Source organism: Pundamilia nyererei, unplaced genomic scaffold (assembly GCF_000239375.1).
Source record: "Pundamilia nyererei isolate P.nyererei 1_Seehausen unplaced genomic scaffold, PunNye1.0 scaffold00181, whole genome shotgun sequence".
NCBI lineage: Eukaryota > Metazoa > Chordata > Actinopteri > Cichliformes > Cichlidae > Pundamilia > Pundamilia nyererei.
The window spans coordinates 1222505-1234328 of record NW_005187582.1 but is presented as its reverse complement, the minus strand read 5'-3'; the positions used below and the strand labels follow the sequence as shown (position 1 = coordinate 1234328).

The following is an 11824-nucleotide window of genomic DNA, read 5'->3' as shown; positions in this document are numbered from 1 at the left end:
GAGTTGAACACGGACGGGCAGAAATGTTGAGAGCGCAAGCAACACATTGCAAGCAAGCGCAAATGCAAAAAATGAGCGAGAGGGGCTGTTGTGTGTGTGAGATAGCAAACACTGAAATGCATTTTTGCACGCAGCAATTAATTTTGTTTGAGCTTTTCTTCACTCAAAATTCCTCCTATAACAGAATCATAACTGTTTTTAAATGTAGTTAGAGCATAAAGATCACGACCAGCCAAAAAAACCAAAACATGCATTTAAAGCTTCATGATTACAAGACTAACGACACACACACACACGTTTAAAATTTGAACACACACAAAAACTGGGAGTAGTTAAGCACTAAAGAAAGGAGCAACTAGAATAATGACAATAAAGAGAAACACTGAGAGCCTAGGGCATTTTCCCAATTATTCCAGAATATGTAGATGCAGTTTTATTGGGACTAAGGAAACTGTCTCTCCAAAAATGCCCATTTATACGCAGCCACGTCATTGACCTCGTCTCAGTTAAATTACATTTTACACCGAATCCTAATTTGTTTTAGTTCATTAAATTCCTCCAAAACACTGTAGCTTTAATTGAAAATTCTCACTGAAGGAAACTGGTTCAGGTCTAAGATATTGTTCTCACCCTGGGCTTTATGGTCCTCGCCTTACGTCTGCTCTTGACGGGTTGAGAGGAGTTGACATCATTCTTGACCTAATCATCAGTGATTGTCAGATTGACAGTTAACAGATACAGGTTGTTTCAATCATTACAGGACTTTTAAATCCAATGTTCTAAATGTGTATTTAAATAGATGTAAAAGATGTGGAGACTGAAATCACTTTTTGATTAGTTACACCAAATAATGAAAGACTGGGCCTGTGACTCATGTTTATTGGCCAATGGTAATGCATTTGGTCTTTAATGCCTTGGGATAGCCCATGAACACAAATGTTTAATCCTACGCTTACATGTTAAATCCAGAAAATAAATGAAGTGTTCATTGAGACTCTGCACAAACACTCAGCACTCTAAGTAAGGTTGCCGCTGCAAACAGAAACAGGTGATGCATAATAGAGTGGCTGTGAGCGGTTAGTGTGTACCGTGTACTCAGAAGAAACTGATTGCACCAGCTCCCCCTGGAGAGGACCATCATGGCAGGAAAACACCTGGCGCTCTGCTGTCAGTGGACATTGGGTCTCCAGGAGCCTAGTTTGGCTTTCCTCAGCAGGTTCACACACAGGCCCCACGTCAGCATTAATCTCGTTGTACTGGATCGGGCAGGCAATGTTGGGATTCACCAGCAGCCACAGGTTTGGTTTCACAAAAGTATCTGATGCACAGAAATATTCAGTTTGCTACAGTGATCACTTAAGAATAATTTCTCCAACACATGAAGCCAGAAGCATAAAAATCAGAGGCAAGAGTGTCATGCGGATGCTCGTTTTCCAGATAGGACATTAAAAACCACATTCTTTGTAACAGTTTCCCTCCTTTCACAGTACACACACACACACACTATAAATAAAATAAAATTGGAAAGCAGAGTGGTGGAGCAAAGTTTTGACAAGCAGGCATCTGCTGTGTTTGTCCGTCACTGTGCATTGGCCCGATAAAGGAAGGATGTAAATGCATACTGGTAGGCTACCAAAGCTGAGCATGCAACACTCAAGCACACGCATACAGCACTGTAGTGGCAAACAAAGCACAAACAATTTCAGTACGGTAACAGAACTGCATCCTTGTGTATTAGAAGAAACGTGCTTTTAGGTAGAAAAAAAATAAAAGGATTTCAATCAAATCACACACTTCAGTGTGTAAAGCAGCCCAACGTGTGTCCTAAACTGACTGTCATTTCATTCAAACACTACACAAACCACATTTACAAAGGCAAACTAAGAAACAGAGTGATTGGAAGGAGTCATTCAGTGCTGAGTTATGGGGTGGGACTCAATGCAGCTCACCTGATGTTTTATCGTACCAAATAAATTCATCTTTCCTTTTCGAGGTTCTTACAGAAGGCCTCTGGACCACATACTGATCACTCACTTTGTCATCTGTCAGAGACACACAAAACACACTAACACACAAAATACACACCGTCTGATCTTCAGATTTAATTCCTTCTGAAATGGCAAGTCAAAACTGCTCATCCATATGACATGAATAAAGAGCAAACGCTACTGAAGAAAGAAAAAAATCCATCACCATGATATAACTGGTCAGTGGTTGTAGCCAGTTTCAGTTCCTTGTCCATATCCCAGTCAGTCAGACCAACAGAGCAATGAAGGTCAAAGAGTTGTGCTTTGGTTTTAAGCTGTAAGGTCATAGCTGAATGCATTTCAGTGGTTTGGTTCCTCTCCATGCAACTGAAGCTCTTAAATGTGGGGACCTGCAGACTGTCTATACAACAGCTGGAGCTAAACAGCCTAATTGGACACAATTAATCCTAACAGGATGCAGCCTGTGACGATTGGACACATTTAGGTCTACAGTAAGCAGAAATTTCAATTCAGGTGTAAAAAGTCAAAGTAAATAACACCTTCCAAAAACAAGATTCTCAATCTGAATCAATTCAACAGCATCACCTGTATTATACATATACATATACACACACACACGTATATATATATATACATACATATATACATACATATATCACATTGTTGTGACATTATTCTTTTGCGCGCCAAGCCATTCGTGCATTTATGAAATTCCAATGTTGCAAGGACAATATCAATTCTGCTTGCTGTTTATTAAAGGGTTAGGGTTAGGGTTAGGGTCAGGGTCTGTTGATCGGTGGACAGAGGCGGTTTCAAGCAGCTTAAGTACAGTTTTTTGTTTTACGCCAGTTTTTCCCGAAGTCGCAAAAGTATGACGTCACAACATTCTGATTGGTCACTTGCAATGTTGATCCTGGAACAACATTTAGTATGATGATCTGGGAACAACACCAACACGAGGATATCAGATCAACCCTCTTAAACTGAACACAGCTCTGCCTGCTTCTGCTACGTGTGAACGACTTTTTAGCTGTGCTGGTCTACTCTTCACAGCCAAATGAAGTCGGATTGCCTCTGTTAATTTAGAAGACCAGCTCTTGCTGAAACTGAACAAAAGGGTGACAGAAATGGTAAGAGTTTACCTTAGATAGATAGATAGGTAGGTAGGTAGGGGTAAGTGTGTGTGTGTATATATGAGGAAATTCCATAAATTCTATCCGGTGGGAAATTTAAAAACTCAAAATAATGTCACGGTTCCTCGAGGTCTACAGACCTGCATTAGTCTGTTTATTACTCTGTCACATTTACAATACACATTTCACAAATAACAGATGAAAACAGTAATAAATCCTTTACAGCAGGAGAAAACAAAAATCAGATAGTCATCATTAAATATCTATTTATCTTTGTATACTTTAAACATGACGTCTGTCATCCATACGCCCCCGGATACTGACTCATTCCACTTTATTCACAGAATCTTCATGCTGGATCAGGAACACTGAGCACAGAAGTTCCTGTTCAGCCGTTTCATTTTCAATATTTTAGAATATACTTAGACAACAAACCAGGAGGGCCTCACACATTTCACTCATTGGTTTTGACAGAAAATCACACTGACCACCAAACATGCTGAGAAAATGTAGCACTACCAACAGAAATCCACATTAAAGACAACCTGGAGGGATGTTTTCATGTTTCAGCACTTGGAGCTGCACAGGCTGAGACAACGTACCGTGTCCTTAGTTTCTGGTCATATTGAATTGCAAATTCTTCCACTGCTGTTTTGTTTTGTTTTTTAAAAACAGCTGCCGCGTGCAACATAACACAAGGATTGGAAGCAAGTGTTTGAAAGTCAAATAAGTTTAAACAAAGATGTTGCTCTGACAAACCAGAATCATGTCATTCCTTTCTATTAAACAAAAAAACCAAAAAACAACAACCCCAAAACTACAGTACATCCTTCAGTTGTATTTTTGTGTGTTGGATCATTGAACTTGACAAGCAAGAAAGGAATACACACAACAGCAACTGTTGAAAACCAATTTACACCTACGAGTGAAGAAAGTGGGACTTGAGCATCAAACCATCTGGGCCTTTATCACCAGGCTGTGACTGTGGGGAACAAAAAGAAACAACTGAATGAAATGATGGTGGGAAGAAGACTGCTTAGAAGATGGGAATATAGTTGTCGATCTTGGCGCGGTGCCGCTGGGCAATGCACTCGGCGATCCAGACGATGTTCCTGCACTCTTGCTCCTTCAGCTTGACGTAGGCGTAGAAAACACTGAAGTGGAACTGGTTGAGGAAGGCCAGCTTATTCAGCTTCACCTACAAACACGAAGGAGGTGGAAAGACAAGGTTAGTACTGACGTCAAAGAATAAAAAATGAAAACAAAAGACGTGGTTAAGGTTGACACAAAGTGATCCAACTTCAATCTCTCAATTAGCTCAACCCAATCTTTTCTAAACTGGCAGTTCAGTTTCATTTATATTTCAGATACTCAACATTGCACAGCTTGTCAGGTATTCCTTTACTCAAGATGCTGGACCAAGCTTTTTTTTTTTGCACACATTGCAACTCAAGTGAAATGGTAAATGGACTGATTCTTCTACAGCACTACTCTGCCAGAGTGCAACATTCACCCATTCACATGAGCACTGTCTAACTACTACTCACACACATTCACACTCTGATGGATGCATCTGAGAGCAACTTGTGGTTCATATCTTGCCCAAGGACATTTGGCATGCAGACTGGGGAGAGCCAGGGATCGAACCGTCAACCTTCCGATCAGTAGATGATCTACCTCCGGAGCTACAGCCGCCCCACATGTCAACGACTTTACATGACTTCCACACAGGAAACTAAACACAAAATCCCAAACACCATAAATATCCATGTTGTCTAACAAAAGCAGAAATTTGTTAAAATCTAGTGTAAAAGGTTCTTAGTCTGAGTGACAATTATGCACATTTGTTGATTTTTCCTTTAAGCAAAGCCATCCTGTAACAACACTATGATAATTATAAGAAAAGACATTATTTTAAGATGCTCAAAGTTGTAAATAACAGTTTTTTTTTTCCCAATTGTGGCACTGATTGGCTGAGTGGCAGTCATCTTTTCTGCCTATAGAATAAACTAGTCGACTAATCATCACTAGTCTTTATCAGACATACCAGTCGTTTAATGGTTTTACATTGACGCCCAATGCCAGTAAACGTTATGCAGGCGTCTGCCACAAGATGAAGCTTCATTGTTGAGAAACAACATAACTCTGTTAATCTAGGCCTGATCGCTTGTTAAGACTATTACTGTTAGTTCTTTTAAAGGTGAAAGATCGCGGATACAAGCGGAAGAAAAGAGCTTTCTCCAAAGGATGGATGGGCTCTTCTTTAGCACAGGGTAGAGCCCAGCTGAGGCAGTCGCTTCTGGGTACGATGTTCCGACCAGGCACGTCCTACCGGGAGGCGGCACTGGGGTACACCCAGGACACGCTGGAGGGATCATCTCCCTGGGGTGGCCTGGGAACACCTCAATGTGTACTCACTACGTTTTCACAATGCGCATCATTCATAATGCGCCACACTTTACCATTGTTAATTTGTCATATTTTAATAATAGTTGAATATCTTTTGTAGTAACCATAAGTATCGTCTTGATGCATGCTTGATCATCCAGGTAAGTAAATCCCCAAAGGTCGATTCTGTTCATCTGGACATTTTCAGTGGGAGAAATGCTACGTCCAGGTGGAAAGAAACAACCTTTGTATCATGTTTAATATTGGTTTATGTGTTTTTCCTCACTGTCCTTTGGAGTATAACACGTAATGCACAATGTGGGGTGCTGCACAGTTAAGCGGCATGATTCATAATAAAAGAATGTGAATAATGGTAACAAATGGCTTTATTTTGAGCATTTCTGGGGTTCTCAAAACCTGATATCGGAGTGTTCTAGTTGGAAAGTCAGATTTTTTTCTCCCCATTTACTTTCCTGGCTTGGAGAAATGACAGGCTTCAGACCTGGAGCTGTTCCAGCAATCATCATGGGGATGTGAGGTGTTTGGATAATAATATGGACAACCTGTGTGAGGCGGTTAAGGCTCTCACACAGTCAAATAGTTGGATGTGTGTAGTGTTGCAGTGAGACGCAGCCACACTCACACCATGTCGTGACTGTACTGGCTTTACTGGCATGTAAGAAATTCTGCTGTATGAAATATTCTGAAGGCAAGACAAATCACTGAAAATGAATCTAATAACCACACATTCAAACCTGCATTAATCCAGCAAAGTTAAAGTCAGCATGCTTGAAATAATAACAGCTTTGAACAATTAGTTCAAATGTAGAGGTCTGTGACTATTACACGACAGAGGTTAATACTGGGTGTAAAAAGGTCTTTGTGAGTGAGGGATGCATGTGCTTCACCTCATGCTCAAAGAAACGGTCCTCCAGGGTTTTATCTCCTGGGTTGCTACCGGCGCCCTCAAACAGCAGCTTGTACTCCTGAAAATGCAAGAACAAGTTTATGCTTTAACACAGACGTTAAACTGAAAGATTGAACCTTGATGGACAATGACAGACACCAAAGCACAAACTGGAAGATGAAAGTGAAAACAACTTGAAACATATGAGTTCAATGATGTTTCTATGGGGAATTCTGCAGGCCATTTCTGAACTTACAGGGTAAAAATCAGCTACAGCCTTGACCTGCTCATAGTCATCGGCACGGGCCAGCTGAGCAAGGCCTTCTGGGTAAAGCTTGCCACAGTGGGGAAAGAGTTTGGCACGGTCCTCTTTGGAAAGCTCTGTGCCAAATGAGTTGATGGTGATGATGAAGGCTCTCCTGTCAGCTTCAAACTGCAGATACAGAGGCGAAGAAGAACAGTGATGAGTCAAGTTAAAGATGCTTCAGTGTCTTCGTGAGCAAACCTGCTCAGTGATAAAAGACCTCCCAGAGAACCAGAAGGAAGACTAGTGACACGTTCCTAAATCAGACTGAGGCCTCACCTCCAGAATAGGACACATGGTGTCAGCAGTCGTTCCTCCCAAGTTGGAGCAGAACTTGTAGAAAGCCTCCAGATAAGCCTGAGAGAACAAAATCTACTTAATGTATTTTACATGACAACTTTACATAAATACATAACAATTTCACGCCAGTTCTGAATTTAAACTATGTAACAACTAGTCTGAGCTTGGAAAGAAAAGCGTCTGGACTTCTTTAAGTAGCTTGAAGATGTTTCACCTCTCATCCGAGAAGCTTCTTCAGTTCTAAGGTCAAATGGAGAGTCCCAGATTTAAGCTCTGTGGGGGTAACCCACCGAGAGGGACAATGGACCCCTAATGATCCTCTACCTAATCACATGAGCCAAGGTGTGAAAACGGGTGTAGGTCACAATCAGCCAAGGTTTCGGGTGAGCTCATTGTGAAACCTGGCCCCACCCCATCATGTGATCATGTGAATTGTGACCGACACCCGTTTTCACAACTTGGCTCATGTGATTGGGTAGAGGATCATTAGGGGGTCCATTGTCCCTCTCGGTGGGTAACCCCCACAGAGTTTAAATCTGGGACTCTCCATTTGACCCTAGAACTGAAGAAGCTTCTCGGATGAGAGGTGAAACGTCTTCAAGCTACTTAAAGAAGTCCAGACGCTATTCTTTCCAAGCTCCTTAGACTACGATGACCTGGATGACTGAGAACCTTCACAGATATATAACAACTACTTTTAATGCTTCCATTAAATATTAAAAATATCTCCAACTCCCACGGGCACAAACTGGTTAACTTGTTCTTACTGATACAAAATCAATTGTCAGAAAATACCACATGCTTTACCATATTCTGTGTTTCTCTGCCCATAATGATTTGGCCAGACTGGCAGACTAACGGGATGTTCACAGGACATTGGTAACTTGCAACTTAATACCTCCTGGTTATTCAAGTGAAAGCTAGAAGTCTGACAATTTCTCACAGAATCACAACTTATCTGCCCTCAGCTTCCAGACCGACATCCACAGGACTATTAAAACCGTTTATTCTGTGACAAACGCTGGAAAGATTAGGAGCTACAACAATATCTGCAGTTGTCTACTAGAACACAACTGCCAGAGAGTTAATTAAAGATCTATACAACGACATGTTGATTTATCAGTATTAATGTTTAGGTTGGAACAATTGTGCTCGATTACTGCTGATCTTAATTATTTAATTTTAATTGGTTTTTGACTTGTTCTTCTTCTGTTGGAGTAATTATGGTCTTTGAATTTCTGTTTCTTTAACTGAGTTAACTTCTGAGTTTCAGCTTTTACGGTCACATTTTTGCCTTTTTTGCTGTCATTTTATTTATTCACTTGCTTATGTGGACAGATTATGCTTTTTGCAACACATTGTGATTTCACCTGGAATGACATGCACTGTATAAATAAAGCTTAGCTCAGTTATTAATAAACTCTACCTTGTAAAGGGTGTTACGAATGATTTCAATGTTCATTTCATCCAAGTCCTGCTCAGATATGCAGTCCTGGAAGAACGCAGCTATTGAAAAGAGAAAAAAAACAAAACAAAACACAGAAATCAATATTTAGTGTTTTCCTCTGCTTTGGCACCATCTCCTGTTCAACATAAGACATCACAATTCAGATTTTACACCCCTGCTGGTTGGTGCCCATTCAGAGTAGGTATAAAGCTATCTTAAGTATGATACACAGATGTCACTACAAATGTGTCGCATACAGACAAACATTATGTTACTGCTTTGAAAAGTGAAAGCTAAACGCTACACCGACTGAAGGTGTGTGAGAGTTACCTTGACCAAATGAGGGTGACAACTTTCAGCCAAACTATAAGCGAGTCACGTCTTTTTTTTTTTTTTTTTTAAACAGGAAACCAAAAAAAGAAAATTAATAAACTTTAAAAGGGCAGAGAGCCACCGTTGTGAAAACCAATTTGAGTTTTAGATTTAGGGGAGTGATAAAGCTTTTTTTGAGGGCCTGTTCTTATTGCATAAAACCCCTGAATATTATTATGATGATGAAAAAGTCATATACAGATATTCACCCAGTGGTGTGTCCACAAGGATGGCATTGTAGAGCTCGGCGGGGGTCTGCGCAATGTTGACCGCCTCCATCTGTTCAAAGCTGCCCAGTGGGTGACACTTGGGCACCAGCTCAGAAATGGCCCGCTGGTGCAGAGTGCCCGTGATCAGCAGGATGACGTTATCGATCATATAGCTGTAGCTAAAGCCCAAAGGAAGGAGGGGAGGGATCGTCACAAATGTTCTACACTGTTATACTTTATAGAACAGATATGTTACTTTACCGATTAAGGGCAAATACTTTACAGTACTTCAAAGTACTGCAGTGTCTACTGTTATTTACATGACAGTGCCAAATTTTAAATTAATAAATAATATGATATTCAGAAATTGTGCTAACAGACGTCCGTACTCAATTCAACTCGACAGGTTTAGCTTACGTGATGAAGTCCATGAAGCTGGCCAGCGGTTCATATGACTGGTTTCTCATGTGGCGAAACTCCACCACCATCTTCTCCTTTAGCTTGTCGTCAATAACGGACACGGTGAGAGGAGACGCCTCGTTTGCCAAGAAGCTGCCATAGTCTGTGCTCTGCAGGTGGAGCTTCAAGTCTGTAGGACAAACAGTTAGTCAGGACTCTATTATTCTAAGGATTAAGTTTGAAACTAGAACTGCTAAAAACGTGTGGCTATAAATCTAGTTTTATATTAACATACAAAGAAACATATAGTTTCTTTGTTTAGATGCTGGCTAATACAACAAAAAGCAGTATGAAGGTTTCCCCATAATGTTACCTTACTTGGTTATTTAAAAATTGTTAAATGTAGACTTGCAGTGTTGTACGGCAGCTTTTATTTTCTATATAGAATTTTGCATTTCACTGACAAGATATTTTTTTGTCTTTTCAAAACAATTTCTCAACTGATTTGCGGTCCAACTTTCAGCTGCAGTGCCCCTGCATTTGTTGCTGTTCCTGTCTCTCAACCCAACTGCTAACTTGACTAGAAATTTGGCTACCTGGTCTTGGTTGTGTCCTAATCTGTCTCACGTTCATAAGTCTCTCTTGGAAAATAAATTTTAATCAAACACCTTGAAGGGATTGTTGTAATTTGACGCTGAAATGTAACTGAACTGAATTCATCCCTGCCCGCTCCGTGCAGGTGAGCATAACACAAGAAGCGTCTGCTATAAGAAAATCTCAGTTAGCTAGTATTAATTAGCAAGATATGAACCGAATGGTCACAAAAAAGGTAGAGAAAATGTTATTTGTTTGAAGCATCGATGTTAACAAGAACACTGTAAAATCTCTTCTGACTATAATTTCACTTCCCTTAAAACTGGGAAGTGAGCAATAAACAGCAATATAGCCGGCCCTTGCTTGGGTTACTTTAAGCTAGCTACGGAGGATACAGACATATGACAGCAAGCTTGACGAACACAGTCTCAAATTATTTCACTTTAACGTGTGGCAGTTATCGATGTTGAGCTTGGCGACTAGATTATAACAGAAATTGGGACGACTTATATCGACAGTAAAACAGAAACTAACGTTTAACAGCTAACTAGCTTTAAGCTCTAGCTTGTGGAACTAGCTGGCGTCTAGCTATTAGCCGCTAGCTATCCATTTTAACTCACCTTCCAGCGTCTCACACTGGACGAGATTTAAATAATCCGCCTGCGACAGTATTCCAGCTTTAAAACCTCTCACCAGCCCCTCCAGGTAGCCGTTATCGACATTAAAATAGAGCTCAGAGAAAGGCATTCTGTCCGACCGTCAGATCCGTCTCTGCCACAGGATTCACTTTCAGTCCGGCTGGTTAGCACTAGCATCAGCTGACTGAACCACGTGACAGTCATCTGATCAGTCACCTGCTCATGATTCCATTACTGTATTGACAAATGACTGTAGCTGTTTGTATTCACAGTTTGCTTTATTACCAGCTCTGTTTCCAAAGCACATGATATTTATATTAGTTTTTGCATTACAATCCACACAAATAGAGGAAAACAACATGAGACCAAGTCTGTCACAGTCAACAAGCTGTTGTTGTGGCACCCTGAGTATTTTGAGCATCAAGAACAAGGTCCCCCCATCATCTTTTTTTGCTATTGTTGTGACAATAGTTTGCATCATAGCACAGAGCAAAAAAGCTCATTTGCTCCCACCTGATGTGATGTTAGGGCGATATTTAGTTTCGCCAGTAGGTGGCAGTGGTGGCTCAGATAAACGGGTGACTGGCAAAATAATCCCTCACAAAAGTAACGCAGGCCAGTTATTGTAATGGCAGCTGTCAGTAACACAGAACTGTTTTGGTGTGTTTCAGCGCAATAAACCTCCATGTGCACCTGGATGAACCTTGTCTTCCTTCAGTGTGTTGCATTATTATTATTTTTTTATTATAAGCAGAATAAGATACACCAAAAATCCCGACCGTATCTCGCTTATTTCCGGTTAAATGCGATAAAATAAATAAATCCTACAGCAGTGACCAAGGCAGGAAAAAAGTGAAGAGACAAAAATAGCACTGAAAACAGTAGCTATATAAAGAAGAATTTGATATAGCTACAATTTTATGAAATAGTGAATACCGAAAAAGTACGAAAATCATTATCATTCATTGTTCTCTGCTTAGCAGAACAGAAGAATTTAGTTTTGAAAAGGAAAAAGAACTCAAATAGATGAACTATAATTGAATTTAAAAAAAAAAAAAAAAACCTCCTGCATACTGTAGTCAGCTTTGTCTCCATCTAGTGGAGACCTACCAGATCTAATGCTGTGATTTTTCTATTCACTCCCA

The 11824-nt window shown here is 40.4% G+C and overlaps 2 protein-coding genes across 4 annotated transcripts in view; both read right to left on the bottom strand.

Moving 5' to 3' along the window:
* Positions 1-2580, bottom strand: part of foxr1 (forkhead box R1) — a 4566-nt gene extending 1986 nt beyond the window's left edge. The window contains exons 1-4 of one of the 3 annotated variants that reach the window (XM_005746705.2): positions 2194-2577; positions 1950-2042; positions 1089-1318; positions 631-699 (exon numbers count right to left, since the gene is read on the bottom strand). In XM_005746705.2, the coding sequence (XP_005746762.1) occupies positions 631-699; positions 1089-1318; positions 1950-2042; positions 2194-2350 (549 nt within the window). In that variant the 5' untranslated portion in view covers positions 2351-2577. Of the gene's footprint in view, positions 1-630; positions 700-1088; positions 1319-1949; positions 2043-2193 lie in introns of all 3 variants that reach the window. The other 2 variants (XM_005746703.2, XM_005746704.2) reach the window with 2 other exon arrangements.
* Positions 2581-3242: 662 nt separating this feature from the next.
* LOC102193511 (V-type proton ATPase subunit d 1) lies at positions 3243-10896 on the bottom strand. The gene is made up of 8 exons (XM_005746701.1): positions 10662-10896; positions 9466-9637; positions 9049-9227; positions 8447-8526; positions 7000-7077; positions 6673-6849; positions 6418-6495; positions 3243-4319 (listed from the first exon to the last, which is right to left on the bottom strand). The coding sequence occupies exons 1-8, from the start codon at positions 10786-10788 to the stop codon at positions 4158-4160; spliced, it is 1053 nt and encodes a 350-aa protein (XP_005746758.1). The 5' UTR covers positions 10789-10896; the 3' UTR covers positions 3243-4157.
* Positions 10897-11824: the final 928 nt, after the last annotated feature.